Source organism: Esox lucius, chromosome 12 (genome assembly GCF_011004845.1).
Source record: "Esox lucius isolate fEsoLuc1 chromosome 12, fEsoLuc1.pri, whole genome shotgun sequence".
Classification (NCBI taxonomy): Eukaryota; Metazoa; Chordata; class Actinopteri; order Esociformes; family Esocidae; genus Esox; species Esox lucius.
In genome coordinates, this window is record NC_047580.1 from 2,432,603 (window position 1) to 2,450,525 (window position 17,923).

The window sequence follows — 17,923 nt, forward strand, 5'->3', positions numbered from 1 at the left end:
AGCTACCTTTCATGCCTTCTGGTGAAGAATTAAATGACAGATCACTGATAATAGCCTAAATGATGATGTCTGGTCTTTCACGCAAGTCGAATTTCACGATTTGCAACTTACATTTCCATACATTAGATTTAAGTATTTACCGCCATACATCACTATAAAAAAAATAGGGTGTGGCCAATAATAGGGGGACGTTAGCTAGGCTAACATGATGTACCTGTACCTATCGTTAGTTTTTGTCTAGAGGAACTAATAATAGCATGACTAATCAAATATGACTTTTCCAAAACATAACATTGTAGCTTTTAACATGCATCATGCGAAACATCATGTGATTTACCTTAAACTGACTGGTTATCCAGTTTCTGTGTCCTCCACCATAGCTTCCAACAACACAGCAGCCAAGTCAATCGTTGCCGCAGCGCCATAGAAGGCCGGCCTGTGACCCAGCAACGCATCTAGACGGTCAAACCACTTGCTCCGCCGGTCAGAGCCACTTCTGTTTTTGTGATCCTCGATTTTCTTGTAAACCTGTTTTAATTTTTTAAGCTTCTCCCGGCACAGTTTCCCAATGTGAAATTTTTTTCGCTCATTTAACTTGCTGGCTATTTTTGCGAACACATTATTAGGGATTGCCGTTTCCAATTCCCGCTGTATTTCCATGGAGGACCAAAGGGGTCAAAATGAATAATTAAATCTAAACATTTTAAGTGGCACATAAATTACATATTCTTCATTGAAAAATGAAGCTTTTTGCGGATGATGTTTTCGTGTTGGCCCCTTCAAGCCAGTACCTTCAGCATACACTGGGATGGTTTGCAGCAGAGTGTGAAGCGGTGGGGATGAGAATCAGTACCTCCAAATCCGAGGCCATGGTCCTCAGTCGGAAAAGGGTGGCTTGCCCACTTCAGGTTGGTGGAGAGTGCCTGCCTCAAGTGGAGGAGTTTAAGTATCTAGGGGTCTTGTTCACGAGTGAGGGAAGGATGGAACGGGAGAATGACAGACGGATCGGTGCAGCTTCTGCAGTAATGCAGTCGATGTATCGGTCTGTCGTGGTGAAGAAAGAGCTGAGCCGCAAGGCGAAGCTCTCGATTTACCAGTCAATCTACGTTCCTACTCTCACCTATGGTCATGAGCTTTGGGTCATGACCGAAAGGACAAGATCCCGGATACAGGCGGCCGAAATGAGCTTTCTCCGCAGGGTGGCTGAAGCTCAGTCACCCAGGAGGAGCTCAGAGTAGAGCCGCTGCTCCTCCACATCGAGAGGGGTCAGCCGAGGTGGCTTGGGCATCTGTTTTGGATGCCTCCGGAACGCCTTCCTGGGAAGGTGTTCCGGTCCCGTCCCTACGGGAGGAGACCCCGGGGAAGACCTAGGACACGCTGGAGGGACTATGTCTCCCGGCTGGCCTGGGAACGCCTCAGTGTCCCCCCGGAAGAGCTGGAGGAAGTGTCTGGGGAGAGGGAAGTCTGGGCATCTCTGCTTAGACTGCTGCCCCCGCGACCCGGCCCCGGATAAGCGGAAGATGATGGATGGATTTTTCATAAGGCATTTCAATATAATACATTGTATTTCCCAATATTTTTACAATTATTGATAAGTATTTCATAATATCAGGGCCTTTTTCATAATATTGTGACCTTTTTTATAATTTCCTGGTGTATTTCAACATTTAAATGACCCATTTCATTGCGCATTTAATGATCCCAAGGGATATGTCTATCAATGCAAGTGGGTGGTCTATAGCCGCTGATAGGCTCATCAAGCGACACTAGCTTCATCAACGGTTGCTCGTTTGTGGGAATTCAAACAGGATTTTGATGCTTTATTTGCACCCGATTCATCTGATAGCAACCATATGTATAAACAGTGTTGTCTACCTGGCAACACCTGTTCAAAACTGTGTCGAGAAAGTTAGGTTTATTTCAATGGGAGAGCAATGAATAACTAGGAATAGTGACATTCCTATTAACCAATATGAATGCCCCCTGACACATAACGACAGACATTATTGTGGGAACCATGTGGAATTCTGGACGAGTCTGTCTTTTGCTCCTGCTTGTGTTAGAACTACACATTAGTGTAATGAATTTCAAGTGAACTAAAGTACTGGGTATTATATTTTTGTTATTCTCTGATATACGCAACATCGATTTGCTTCCTTCACAAGTCCCACTGCCAAAACAGGTGCGCTTTGTTGCGGAAACAAGTGTGATACTGTTTAGCAAGTAACAACCCTCCGAAATTGAGAACATTTCTTAGACCCATTCCATCTGCCTTAATGTCAGCTCAAAAACAAGCAAACATTGTAATTTTATTTTCAGAATTGGGTCAAAAGATCTGGGGCTATTCCAAAAAGACCCTGGGCTCATTAGCCCCAAAACCCCTAACGATCGCACTGGCAGTGACAACCAGCATTTTTGTTTGCTTTAGCATTTCTATTGCCAAATATGTACATAGTGATTTTGCCAGAAATGTCTTCATACAAACTTAAATTGCTTTAACGCATTACAACCGCTAATCCTGTAAAATCCTGATTGAACACCCACAAACGAGCAACTGTTGGTGATGCTAGTGTGCTGGAAGAGCCTATCAGCGGCTAAAGACCACCCACTTGCTTTGATTGACACATCCCTTGTGGTCATGAAATACACTTTGAAATGGAGCATTAAATGTTGAAAAAGGTCATTAAATATTGAAATATGCCATTAAATTTTGGAAACGGTCATTAAATGTTGAAAAATGCCATTAAATGTAAAAAAATATGCCTTTAAACACGCCATTAAATAATGAAAAAAGGCCATGATTTCAAAAAATACATGTTACGATGAAAATACAGAACTTAGGGAATACAATATATTATGAAATATCATACCACTATTTTAAATATGGGCCTTAAAATATATTTATTAAATTAATTATTTACATATTTCATTATTTCATTTTGGTCCTCCACAATAAGGACTGGACTTTGTCGTCGGTGTTGTGGACATTTTTGTATACAATGTATTCTCACTGATTAAAGGACTGAGTCCCACTGTTTAGATGGGTAGAGGAATGTGGGGGATCTGGTATTTGCATAAGGGGCATCCTTGACTGGTATCAGCTGATGAAAGGGTTACTCTTTATCTCCTTATCTGTATAAACTCACCAGGGCATCTATTGTCTGTTCAGGTTCGGTTGGAACCCTTAGAGTTGAAGAAGGTATTTATGGCAGGAAGGACAGCTGTCCTTTGTGTGATGTTTAGGTTATAATAGAACAAAGGGAATGTGTTTGATTGACATGAGACAGATGGCAGCATCTTACCACACCCCTTTTTCCTATGTGATATATACGGTTGAATGAGCTATATTGAGTTAGAGACTATTCACTGTTACTTTGTAACCTGCATACTCTCTCCTTGCAAGTATATTAAAACCGTTTATTGCGCAATTGATTTCTCCTGTCTTACCTACCATTTTCATAGAACTGTTAGCTCTGGAATTCTAGTATCGTCCAGAAAAGGCTTATCCTTTGACGGGCTGAGAAAGAGTGCCTGACGGGAGCTGTGACTTGTGCCTGATCAGTACAGGTTTCCTGCGGAAATTGAATTTGGAGGTAAGAACGCAATACGGTTAGTGGTTAGACCGCGGTTTAAAAACTTAAAGTTGGACTAAAATAGTGTTTTCTCCCTCCTTGTATGGAGTGGGATGCAGATGATAGCGAAAGTTTTTAGTATTAAGATAACATGCTGTTTCCAATGAAGACTGGATTCAGCCAATATAGTCATAGCCTGCAAAAGAGGGTAAAATGACTACGGCCCGTTTATTCCCCAAATAGCCAAAGCCAGTTTATTCCCCGTTTAAATAAACCCGTAAAATTAGACGTCCTATTTTAAATGCTAAATTGAGTTTGGTTAAATAATATAGTTTCTCTTATATGTATTTACCAACGATAACTGGGATAATACTTGTGTTTTTAAAATCAGCGCCTGATACTCGTTCATGGAATTAAAATTCTGGAATGGTACATTTGTGAACAAATAGGGTATTGATGTAACGGTGTTTAAGGCCTACATTGAGTTTCCTTTGGATTACTTATTGTACCTTGATTATAGTGACGTCATAAATCTGTTTTCTGCCTGGATTGCCATTCTTAAGAATTTCTTAATTTCCACCATAATGTTGAGTTGTTGTATAGATAATGATAAGCACATTTTTAAAAACTGCGAAAATATTAGATAGGTTGGACACCTAAAATCTTCAGTTAACGAACGATGTAGGCTAAATTGATAGTATGGTCTGGGGACCATAAACAAACATTTGGCCTTGTTAATGGCACACCATATATGTGTGGAGCTCAGAGCTTCAGGAAGGGTGGGCAGGTCCACTGGGATGGCTTCTGCCACCCTTAACATTATATCAAGGTAGCATATTATTACAGGTTAAATTCGAGTGTTCAGCCTGTTCTCACCTGTGGTAATTTTACCAACACAAGCATATTCAGTTTTGGGTTAATCAGACGTTAAGTGAAAGCTAAATAAGTTTTCCTCTCATTGGCTTTAATGTTTACATTTATGATTTCGTATCAAATTGTAGTAAGACTTGGAGACCTTAAGTCATCCAACATTGTTAATTGCTAGAACAAATTCGATGTCTTTGCATGAGATATGCATGGAAGTAGCGATTGTGGCAGTCCGCCACTATTTTGAATGACAGACTTCCATCTAAAGTGGAGTAAATTCCCTAGACGTGAGGAGGTAAATTGAGTCATGATATTTGTTGGTCTCAACTTAGTTTGGCCGTTGCCTGTGGAAATGCAAATTTTGATATGCTACTTTGGGAGTTCCTTCACACGAGCGACCGTGTGTGTGGTACAGTTTTTTATTATTTCCTATGTGGATGTTTTTCTTATTTTCGGTTGTTTTGGTTGGATATTCAGTTTGCGACATTTACTGGATGTATGTTAGATTCCTCCCAACTATCGATTTTCTTTTCATTTTGGTCCTGTAATGGTTCTGCTTTCAAGCTTGGAGTCATTTTCCGTTGACTCTGTCGTAAAAGCAGGAGGGGGGATTGTATGAAATGATTATCTATAGTGGAAAAGAGTTAAACTTAGAGTTCAAATGAAAAAGAGTTGAACTTAGAGTTCAGAGCAAATTAAATAGGTACTTAAAGACGTTAAGTGAATTATCTAGTTTGACTAATTGGGTTTTTGAAAAGTATGTTTTATGCAAAATCTAACATGGTTATGGTAGAGTGGAATACATCTTACTATTTTGAAATGGTTTAGCTAAGCAATAACTAATTTGATGGGAGTGTTACTGTTCAGTTAGTTTGATATTTGATTAAGTAGTAATCATTTTAATATTATGCATTATGGAATAAGTGGGTAAAAACATGCAGGGAGCATGTTTACATTTTTTTGCCATGTTTTAATTGATATTGAGAAAATAATTCTGCATCAAGTTATATTTCTGGAAAACCAAGTTGATAAGTCTTACATAGTCTAAAATTGCATAAAGAGAGGTACAGACCCACTGGAGCACTCCACTCACTGACACAAAAAACAGTTTGAGATGGATTTTAACTTGTTTGGACTCTTTAGAAGAGAAACAGACATTATCAAAAATGGGTATTCTAATTCTAATTGAATTTTTGTCCTAGTAGGCAATCATTGGAAAGTTAATGGTTAACAGAGGTTTCTTTGACGTGAATGAAGAGAAAAAAAGTTTGTTCCACTATTGTCTGGTCTGGGTTGTTTCTCAAGATAACAACAGTGTCCCTTATTGATAAGGCGACCATTCTTCAAGACCAGGGTCTGTTATCCTAAGGGTTAATAGACCACCCCCCACTTCAGTGTGGGCCCTGGGGGACAGGGAGTAAAAAGGGGGGGTCATGATTTATGACAGGATTTCAGAGTGTCTTTGATGTGCTAGGATAATAAGAAGAGATTTGGAGAAGTTCACACTAAGTTTCATCTTGTAGAGAAATTTGGCTAAATAACAGTTATGTTAGCTGACCTTCAAGATGGTGTGAAATGTTTTGATTTGAAATAAGGTATTTGATCCTTTATGTGAAACAATGGTGAATTTGATTGTAGTTCTGATACAACACAATCAGATGTAAATTATATAGGTGAACTGAGGATTGTTCATGAACTGCTCTTAGAGAGTGGTACTTCAATGTAAGCAAACTATATTAACTGATGAGTTTTTGGAACAGTAATGAGAAATGTGAAATTGTGTTCTTCTGTTCTTTGTGTTGGTTGTTAAACCAACTATAGAAAAGAGTGGAATTGTTATTTTGCTACACTAGCAGAACAGAAGCACCAGAGATGTTAATGTTTTAATGATACTGTTATTGATTACAACTGTTCTAATCTATTTGGAGAAAAGAAGTAGAAAGATATTGGACATATAGGGTTTGAGTGTTTGATTGTGTGTGACTCTAATGTATCAGCGAGATGCAACAAGCTAATGATGTACTGTGCAGTTGCAATTAATCACACTTCAGACACAGGACACTTGAAAGCGATTCGGCAAGATAGGACTTGTTGGAGCCCAGAGAGAGACTGAGCTTGGCTTAAAAGGACAACTGTGAGGTGGCTGAGATGAGATGGATCTCACAGACACACAGACAGACTGTCCTACTACTCTGGAGCGCTGCACGTCTAGGTGCCGCACGTCTACAGGATGCTGAGTTCCTGTGAGCTGGACTGATTCGAGTTCTGACGATTCTGCAATGTGATGGAGAAGGCAACCTCCAACCGAGAGGATGGTGGCAAAGGAAAGCTCTGGACAACGTTTACGGGGGCGGAAAGATCTACTGCACAACATCATGCTACGCTGATTGGGCCCATACCAGGTACATCTCATCTGCTGTAAAGGTAGCTGAGAGAGGAACCTGGGGTCGACAACATGCTACAGGAGGGCTTAATTGTTTAAAGGGTTAGACACAGTGAATTGAAGTCACTGAGGGAAAAGTGAATTTTCTGGTGCTCGTAACCAGTCACTTTCTACATGGCCTTTAGCTCTAGAGTCTTTAGCTAAAACTGGTCATCTTGGAGTTCATAAGGGAGGACACACAGATTCTCCTGGCCTGGCTGATAAAGAAGCTGTGAAGGACAACACCTTGGAATATACATCTGACTTTTTCGTTCTGTTACATCGACCTGCCAAAGAAATGATTCATAACTGACGTTTGGAGGAGCAGAACATTTGTGATGACTTTGGAAGTACATCTAATTGGCATGAGAGAACTTTGTAACAGTGATAAATTGAAGGATGTATTCATTGATAGGTGTTTATGATGATTTTAACATAAAGGTTTTGCTGTACTATGTTATGATTCTGTATGATGACAATGTGTGATCTTGGATTTTATACGAAGGTAATCATCTAGAAGAATGTAAAGGAGCATCCAGACATTTCAGATTTGTTCTGTTCTTTAATCATTAAGGGTAATAATATTGATTGGGTCATGTTGTTAAAGAGTACTGTTTTGTTGCAGTCTACATCCTAATTTGTGAACTGTTTAAGGTTTGATACCAAGGTTTGACATGGTATCAAGAGGATGGATTGGTGTGGAAATTTCTTTATACAATGTATTCTCATTGATTAAAGGACTGAGTCCCACTGCTTAGATGGGTAGAGGAATGTGGGGGATCTGGTATTTGCATAGGGGGCATCCTTGACTGGTATCAGCTGATGAAAGGGTTACTCTTTATCTCCTTATCTGTATAAACTCACCAGGGCATCTATTGTCTGTTCGGGTTCAGTTGGAACCCTTAGAGTTGAAGAAGGTATTTATGGCAGGAAGGACAGCTGTCCTTTGTGTGATGTTTAGGTTATAATAGAACAAAGGGAATGTGTTTGATTGACATGAGACAGATGGCAGCATCTTACCACACCCCTTTTTCCTATGTGATATATATGGTTGAATGACCTATATTGACTATTCACTGTTACTTTGTAACCTGCATACTCTCTCCTTGCAAGTATATTAAAACCGTTTATTACGCAATTGATTTCTCCTGTCTTACCTACCATTTTCATAGAACTGTTTTGCACTTTAGAAATTGCCATCACATCGGTCCATCTGTCATTCGATTTCTTCTCCATAAAACTTTATTCTGTTTGCACAATTAACTCCTTTCCTACGCTGAGGTCGGCTACAGACATTTAAAAATGGCGGCTGAAAATGTATACGAGTATACTCTACTACTACTCGACCAATCAGACAAAAAATCTGGGCATATTAAGACAGAGATGCAGTGCAAGCTAGCTCATCTGATGGACTACTCTATTAAAAGCATAATGTTAAAATAAATTACACAATAACTAAGGGAAACCAAGACATGCATTTAGGTAAATTGATTAAATGGTATTATCTGCTTGTGGGGTTTCGAGAAGTGAATGATTTTGATATAGGCGGCTAACATATTTTTGGCAGATTTTAGGCTGAACAGCCATGTCTCCAAAAAGTCATTTGAGTTTGTCGTCGTTACAGAGACCTCCCAACACATTGTATTGTAGTCATATTTAGCAGTCTATCATAAACAGAAGCTCCTAGCACACAGACGGGCGATAGTGTCTTAGACCATTATGGTATAATTAAGACTTTTACACTAGTTAGGAGAACGTGGAATCGTATTGGCAAATAACTATGTTTTGTATTGTAATTTTATTACATAATTGGAATAAATTGTATTACCACGGAATATAGATGACTACGGCATTCCATCTTGATACTCAAGCTTGTGGGGCTACTGATAACTACATACACATACTTAAGTCAAAGTGAACAGGGTCTCTTAACAGTCTGGGTGGTCCCAGGAGCACATGCCATTGTGGGCATCCCTGAGTTCAGGGTCTTTGGGTAGTCCCAGGAACCTATGCCATTGTGGGCATCCCTGAGTTCTGGGTTTCTGACCAGTCTGGGTGGAACTAGAAACACGTCATTTTAATGTTAGACTCGAGGTTAAAAGGAGTAGCTAACCTTTTATGGTAATTTACGATAACATTTATTTACTAACAATATTGAGTCAGATTATATATTTATCACTGAGGTTACGTTCCCTTGCACTATTTTTTCTAGCTTTCCCCCAGTAACCTAAGTGGTAAACCTTTCAAACCACTCTCTCACCATGCATTACTCCTGTCACTGGATAGCTTACCTCTTGGCGGAGATGAAGGGTACACACAGAAGCAACACAAAGAATACCTCAGCATACAGGAAGGTAGCCACAGCAGTCCACTGGAGACTCATACTGACCTGTTAAGACATGAGATTGATAAAAGAAAATAAAACATCAATGACCGTAACAAATCTGTTATTCATGCTTATTAGTGGGCTTGCTCACTAACCACCTCATCCATCCAACCAATTCCTACCAAAGAACTACCTGACACAAAAAAAGTCTTAATGGTTTCAAAAAACAAATAAAAACACTACAATTTCATGAACTTATTGATGTAATTAAGATTTGATTAATACAACAAAGTAGGATATTTTGATGTCTGAAATAATTTACACAAAAATGGCATTACCAAACATAGCATTTTTAATGCAACATACAAATTAATTAGACAGTGATGAGATTGATGCTTCTATTCCATACATACTGACGGTCTTGTGAAATTACTGACCAATTCTCTCATACTACTGAAAAACATTGACATTTTGTTCAAGATTCTTAAAATATTCAATTATTGCACCATAACATTGGTTTAATGCTGAGAAAAAAACAACAAAAGTATTTTTGTTTCATTCCAAATGATCAATCACTAGTAACTAGCAAGTACCAATGAGATAAACTGAGCATTTCTTTAATTATAGATTTATTGAAATGGCCTTGGCATTTTTATTGTCAATAATGCTACCAGTTGCCTAGTACGCTATAGCTACAGGTTAGCCCCAGCTGATTGAAAGTAAGCTATAGCACTAACATGTACAGATGAGAGCTCAACAACCAGTCAGGCAAATGGTTGCATTATTTGTTTTATAAGTATATGATGTATAATGGTCAACGTTACTTGACAGAAAATGCATTGTCCTTGCACACTCAGTTTATCAAATTGCAAATGAAAACGTTCACAAACATGGGTTGTGTTGATAGGATTTGGGCATTTTACCATTGACTTTGCATAACTGCAGACATGGTAAAAAGCAAACAAATGAAGAGGGAGGGGTCCTGTGCGACAGTGAGTACCAGTCCCAGTAACCATTGTTGAATAGAACAAATATGAGGGGTGTGGACCTATGAGACCAGCTGATCCAATATTGAACTGTGCACCACAAGACCAGGAGATGTACACAGGACCCTTTTTTTTTTTTACTTTAGTAACATTGCCACGACAAATGTGTACATAATATACAAGAACCTCCAGAAGAATCAAAACATGCCAACATACAGCCTCATCACCCACAAGTACTTTGTGGAGCAGCTTGTGACTGAGTTGTGTAGGGTGTCACCTGTGGATATAACCATCCAAAGGAAGACTGGACACATCCCTGTTCTAATCTCCATCTCTTCCAGATATGGCACATGTAGGGAATTCCAAAGGAAATAAAGGCACTCTATTCAAGACACCACATAAAAATAAACTTAGAGCTAAAAAAACAAACAAGGGACTGCCATCGAGTGGTGGCCCACTATGGGCATTTTCAATGATTTTCATAGTTTTTGAGAAAAAAGACATATGGATGAGAGTCAAAACAAGAAACCAGGAAAGCCTAGTTCAGCCGGCCCGCAATAGAAAGTTTCGAACCCAGGTCGCCCAAGTGAAAGGCTGTGTTGTTAACCACCACACCGCAGAGGTAAACATTTGCTGGTTGTCAGTATAGCCTCTTGTCTCTATCCTGAAGAAATCCTCTTTTGAACTTAGGTCTTCCACATGAGAGGCACGGTCTTAAACCACTACCCCACAGTATTAGATGTTTCAGCAGTCACTAGACTCCATTGAGGATCGTGTTAAACTTAATAAGAAACTGTCAGTTTATCTCCACCATAGCGTCTACTGTATGTTAAGCCAGGAAATGTGTTTGTCTATCCTAACCTAAAACGCATGCACGGATGTGCATCAGATGTGCATCAAAATCCACCAGAAACAGTTGCAATATAACCGTGAACTGTTTTATTTCAGGCTTGCTATAATGTAGATACAAACAGTTTTAGCCAGCGAAGTTGTCATCTATACGGAATAATTCATAATGCGTACTTCGCTTCGCCAGCGAGGAGATACAAACTTGGGACCTATAGTTCACAAGTCCGCTTCTCTAATCACTACGCTACTTAACAAGGGGTAGTCAGTTATTAAGAGACATTCGCTCTTCTTGGCCAGCTCCACATACGTGGTCTGGCAAAAACGTCCATGCTCATTTTATAAATGTATACATTTCAAAACTATTCAACTTGCAGTTATTCTGAACCCATGGGGGTATCCAAATGTAATGTAAACAGGCAACCTATTATATTTTACTTATCCTTTTCAATATAGAACCAAAATATGTGGACCTGCGTTTTTATTTGACCATTTCACATTATTACTCATGTGTCTCAAAAAATGTGTTTTCAATACATCCCTCATGTAGCTGAGAGTCTGCAGAATCCCAGAATATAAAGCACTTCCTTCTACTATTCTACTACTAAGGATGACTATTTTAAAAGCCAAAATGTAAAGGTGGTGACCGGCGGATTTGAAAACCCTAGTTCTTTGAGGGTTAATGGTAGATGCCTTGACTGGAAAAATATCATGACTGAATACCTTAAAATAAATATAACTTAACTATACATTAACCTCGTCAATTAAATTAATGAATATGACCATCTATAGATTTATATAGAATGTTTTAATTATCATTGAAAATGATTTCATTATTTTACTTTTTATCCCACAGACACCCTGCAATTATGCCAACTGACATGTCATTCAACACAATCCCGTTCACTTCCTTCTTGGTTCAGGGGCAGTGACAACTGATTTAGTATCAATAGCTTGCTAAAAGTTTACCTGCATTGACGTCAGCTAAAGGAGGAACAAAATGTTAATAGATTTTTCGATGAAGAAATTGAGTAACTAACCCACCTTCCTTTTTGAAAAATTGGGTAACATACTGTTGCTTTCTCCTTCCCTTTTAGGAAACCATTTTTCTCTAGTAAACGAAGAAATCATTGATACTCCACCAGCACTCCTCACTCAATTCTCTGCTGGCAAGTACCCATTCACGCCTGGCTTGGGGACAGGACCAAACTATGTCATGTGGAGGGTGGTGCAATACAGAGACTCTGGATGCTTAATGTTGCCAAAAACAAGAAAATAGGACCAGTGGCCAGGTTAATAATTTCATGTAGATTTTTTTTTTAAACTAATGATCTAATACTTTTTTAGGAACCCTGTCAGTCACAGGCCCTTGGAATCATCCTAACTTTCTCCCCAGATACAGCCCCCCTGGCTACAATATGATTTTGTTTACTTTTCCAGAAACAGAACATGTCTTGACAGCTAACATTCAGACCAGAAAATAGAGATCCAGTGCCATCTTGTGACAATGTTGTAACCAGAAAGACACGAGGCACTTAATTGTGCTGTTGGGTGTTTCCCATTGACCAAGATTGTAATAACGAATCAAAGACAGTCCGGAACCTGTGGTTTCAATGGAAGGCAAGTGAAGCTGAGCGGACAAAACATAGGAAAGGCAGAAGCATTCACAAGCACTAATTGGGCACTACTGGTGCGTTCTACCTATATTTTCAGCAAGAACTACTCAGTTTACGATGAGTCAATTCACTCTGCCGTAATTCTAATGAAAACCAAGTTTAAAATGTTGGCAAAGCGTTTAGATAAATATTTTGTACTTTTTATAACCGAAATCACGTGTTTTAATCGATGAAAAATCGGACTCTTGGTCCACAAGCTTCAGGTTTACAGTATACTCCATAATTTGCTGTCCAATGAGTACTACTTTATCATTTACAATTACCTGGTAATAACTAGTTGTTTCAAGAATAGTCATTGGTGCAATGTTAGTATAGTAGCTAGCTAATTGGCTACCTATTATTTAGAGAGTTAAGTACAGAAATTAGTAACAGCTGCTGGCTAGCTAGCTAGCTAGCAAACAAGCAAGTTGTCAAAGGTCTCAGTATCGTTACCAAACCAACAGTTCAAATGTCTGTATGTAGCCAAAATGCACACGCTAACTAGTGTGCGGCCCAGGACCACACATTGCTACGTAATGCACACTCTAAACAATGGTGACGTAGTTAGCATGCTAGCTGAATTACGCGTCTTTGCAGTAATGTGATCATGTTACTATTTGCACAAAAACATTTTACTACTTCTGCCGGTACCAGTACTCACGAACTATACACCTCAAGAAAACGATCGGGTGCGCCGAGATGCGTTATGCTCGATAGGTCTTGACCAACGTGTAGTTTGTTGACAACAACGTTTTCGCGAAGATTTACCATTTACTTCCTACTTCCGGTGCCAGCTCATCATTACGTAATTAGTTTGTGTGGGTGAGGGGTGTCAAATAGGGGTGAAAGGGAAGTTGCTCCCATAGTTAGGGCCCTCAGAAAATCGCGTCTTTTATTTTGGGCAAAAATCACGACAGGTTCGCGGGTAAAGTATAATCTTATATTATGACTGCACGGAACTAATACAAAATGTATTTTTATTTACCAGCAAAAAATAATATGGAAAGATTCTGAGCTCGAACTGTAGATGGCGCTAACCTCCACTTCTAAGTATGTCCTCTGTGGCGGTAATTAAAAAAAACGCAGTAATTAAACTTGAAATAAACCAAGGCCAGCTTTCAGTTCTGAGTCAGATTTACCGTTTAGTCCTTTCAAAACAAACAACACATACTGATTTTGGGCATCAGTTAATTCGTCAATGAATGAAGTCAGACAGCCAGACTGCTTCAACAATTCCTTTATCTCTTGCATGTAACACTCGGCAACTTTAGGTAAGTATTCACGTATGGCAAGCCGTTTTATTATATATTCAATTAATTATTGAGATCAATTATTGAGATTTATTGTCAAAAATCTATTATTGATCTCAAATAATTTGCCTTTAACATACAACATGTAAGTATACAAGCTACATTACACGTACAGGCTGTTATCAATAATAACTTGTTCTTAATAACTTAAATAAATAAAGGTAATACAGTAATTTATAAAACCACAATTTGATCTATTTTTAGAACATAGGTTATTGATCCTAATAATGAATCCAAAAGTGACCCCTCCCTAAATTTGCTCCATCCTTGGCCCTGCATGTGCCTCTGCATAAAGTAGAAGGCAGAGGGAGAAGTAGTTCCTCTCCTAAACAACTATTTGCTAATTCAAAAAATCATTGTTACTTTTCACCTTCTTATGTGAAGATTGATACTCACAAATGAACAACAGGATAGGAAGTTTTGATGCAGTACTTTATCAGTCTGCCAATGTGGGCCAGTTTGAGATTTGTGAAATGTTTCGCTTATAGAGATGGTAGGACTAAGTCAATGTTTTTCAAAGTCTGGTTCACAAGAGATTAAGATTGTGTCAGCAAATATGTTTTCATAATTATTTTGTTGTTGGTTTCTGTAATGATTAAATTACGTTTATTATCGACAGTAAACCTCCACAGCCACATGGGGCGGTATATTAAACTGAGCACTGTGTAGGCCAAGTTAACCTACATCAGACTAAATAACCACTATACGTTGAACACGTATCCCACTCCCCAATGCTCTATTTTAGTTTCATTTTAGTTAGTTAACAGCAAGATGGATCGTTTTGTCATTCGAAAAAGCGCTCCAGCTGACCAGTGATAGTACATTGAAAACATGACACACATGCATTAAGTTATCATCGTTCTGGCTCAGCATTGCATCGGAATATCCAGTGCTAAGAAAAATAACATTAATTTTGTGTTATTACTGATGACCACGAGTTCTGTTAATACTCCTACAAATAATAAATAATGATAGGAAAACGGTATATTTGAAAAAAAAAATCATGTCATTTAAAGTAGTCCAAGTATATAATTTAAAGACTGTACATTTGCTTGAGAATACATTTAAATGACCCCCATTATATTTGTATCCCAAAAAGTAATGAATACATGGCAAAGTTGGTCTTTTAAATTGTTAATATTGTATGAGTGTCCATCAGTCTGTGGTGCTGCCTCTGCTGGACATGGAGGAACCCCGGTCTCCTGGGTCACTGACCACCTGACTGGCAGACACATTTTTTTACTTTGACGTATGAAATACACTGCTGCATAAGTTCTGCCAGTCTATGTTGTCAAGAGCCATCTTCTTTGAGGTGGTGTGTTGGGGTTCCAACATCAGGTCTGGGGATGCAGAAAAGCTCAAACTGATCAGGAAGGGATGGCTGAAAGAAGGACGCACCCTAAAAAACAGCATATCCTTGTAGTAACTAAATTTAAATCTAAGCTTTTGGAATAGAAAACCAAAATAATAACAGAGGGCACAGTACAAACATTAGCTTGTAAGATAAATTAAGATATAATAAACAAAATGATGAATACATCATCATCATCATCATCATCTTCTTCCGCTTCATCCGGGGCCGGGTCGCGGGGGCAGCAGTCTAAGCAGGGATGCCCAGACTTCCCTCTCCCCAGACACTTCCTCCAGCTCTTCCGGGGGGACACCGAGGCGTTCCCAGGCCAGCCGGGAGACATAGTCCCTCCAGCGTGTCCTAGGTCTTCCCCGGGGTCTCCTCCCGGTGGGACGGGACCGGAACACCTTCCCTGGAAGGCGTTCCGGAGGCATCCGAAACAGATGCCCAAGCCACCTCAGCTGACCCCTGTCGATGTGGAGGAGCAGCGGCTCTACTCCGAGCTCCTCCCGGGTGACCGAGCTTCTCACCCTATCTCTAAGGGAACGCCCAGCCACCCTGCGGAGAAAGCTCATTTCGGCCGCCTGTATCCGGGATCTTGTCCTTTCGGTCATGACCCAAAGCTCATGACCATAGGTGAGAGTAGGAACGTAGATTGACCGGTAAATCGAGAGCTTCGCCTTGCGGCTCAGCTCTTTCTTCACCACGACAGACCGATACATCGACCGCATTACTGCAGAAGCTGCACCGATCCGTCTGTCAATCTCCAGTTCCATCCTTCCCTCACTCGTGAACAAGACCCCTAGATACTTAAACTCCTCCACTTGAGGCAGGCACTCTCCACCAACCTGAAGTGGGCAAGCCACCCTTTTCCGACTGAGGACCATGGCCTCAGATTTGGAGGTACTGATTTTCATCCCCACCGCTTCACACTCGGATGCAAACCGTCCAAGTGCATGCTGAAGGTCCTGGTTTGAAGAGGCCAACACGACAACATCATCCGCAAAGAGCAGAGACGAAATCGTGTGGTCCCCAAACCTGACACCCTCCGGCCCCTGGCTGCGCCTAGAAATTCTGTCCATAAAAATTATGAACAGAACCGGTGACAAAGGGCAGCCCTGCCGGAGTCCAACATGCACTGGGAACAAGTCTGACTTACTGCCGGCAATGCGGACCAAGCTCCTGCTTCGGTCGTACAGGGACCTGACAGCCCTTAGCAAAGGACCCAGGACCCCATATTCCCGAAGCACTCTCCACAGGATGCCGCGAGGGACACAGTCGAATGCCTTCTCCAAATCCACAAAACACATGTGGATTGGTTGGGCAAACTCCCATGAACCCTCCAACACCCCGTAGAGGGTATAGAGCTGGTCCAGTGTTCCACGGCCCGGACGAAAACCACACTGTTCCTCCTGAATCCGAGGTTCTACTATCGGCCGTATTCTCCTCTCCAGAACCCTGGCATAGACTTTCCCGGGGAGGCTGAGAAGTGTGATCCCCCTGTAGTTGGAACACACCCTCCGGTCCCCCTTCTTAAAAAGAGGGACCACCACCCCGGTCTGCCATCCCAAAGGCACTGTCCCCGACCGCCACGCAATGTTGCACAGGCGTGTCAACCAAGACAGCCCCACAACATCCAGAGACTTGAGGTACTCAGGGCGGATCTCATCCACCCCCGGTGCCTTGCCACCGAGGAGTTTCTTGACCACCTCAGTGACTTCAGCCCGGGTGATGGACGAGTCCACCTCTGAGCCCTCATCCTCTGCTTCCTCAATGGAAGATGTGACGGCGGGATTGAGGAGATCCTCGAAGTACTCCTTCCACCGCCCGACGACATCCCCAGTTGAGGTCAACAGCTGGCCACCTCTACTGTAAACAGCGTTGGTAGGGCACTGTTTCCCTCTCCTGAGGCGCCGGACGGTTTGCCAGAATCTCTTCGAGGCCAGCCGATAGTCCTTCTCCATGGCCTCACCGAACTCCTCCCAGGCCCGAGTTTTTGCCTCCACAACCACCCGGGCTGCAGTCCGCTTGGCCTGTCGGTACCCGTCAGCTGCCTCAGGAGTCCCACAAGCCAACCAGGCCTGATAGGACTCCTTCTTCAGCTTGACGGCATCCCTTACTTCCGGTGTCCACCACCGGGTTCGGGGATTGCCGCCTCGACAGGCACCGGAGACCTTACGTCCACAGCTCCGAACGGCCGCTTCGACAATGGCGGTGGAGAACATGGTCCACTCGGACTCAATATCTCCAGCCTCCCTCCGGTTTCAGTTGAAGCACTGGTGGATCTCTCTGATAGGAGACTCGGCCAGACGTTCCCAGTAGACCCTTACCATACGCTTGGGCCTGCCGAGTCTGTCCAGCTTCCTCCCCCTCCATCGGATCCAACTCACCACCAGGTGGTGATCAGTTGACAGCTCCGCCCCTCTCTTCACCCGAGTGTCCAAGACATACAGCCGCAGGTCAGATGAAACGACAACAAAGTCGATCATCGACCTACGGCCTAGGGTGTCCTGGTGCCACGTGCACTGATGGACACCCTTATGCTTGAACATGGTGTTCGTTATGGACAAACTGTGACTAGCACAGAA

General features: G+C 41.2%; 1 protein-coding gene across 2 annotated transcripts in view; it reads right to left on the reverse strand.

Annotated features, from left to right (window-relative positions):
• bcap31 (B cell receptor associated protein 31) overlaps positions 1-13,462 on the reverse strand; it is a 35,424-nt gene extending 21,962 nt beyond the window's left edge. The window contains exons 1-2 of one of the 2 annotated variants that reach the window (XM_020044423.2): positions 13,347-13,462; positions 9,153-9,250 (exon numbers count right to left, since the gene is read on the reverse strand). In XM_020044423.2, coding sequence (XP_019899982.1) covers positions 9,153-9,250; positions 13,347-13,445 — 197 coding nt within the window. In that variant the 5' untranslated portion in view covers positions 13,446-13,462. Of the gene's footprint in view, positions 1-9,152; positions 9,251-13,335 lie in introns of both variants that reach the window. The other variant, XM_010866857.4, reaches the window with a different exon arrangement.
• Between the last annotated feature and the right edge of the window lie 4,461 nt (positions 13,463-17,923).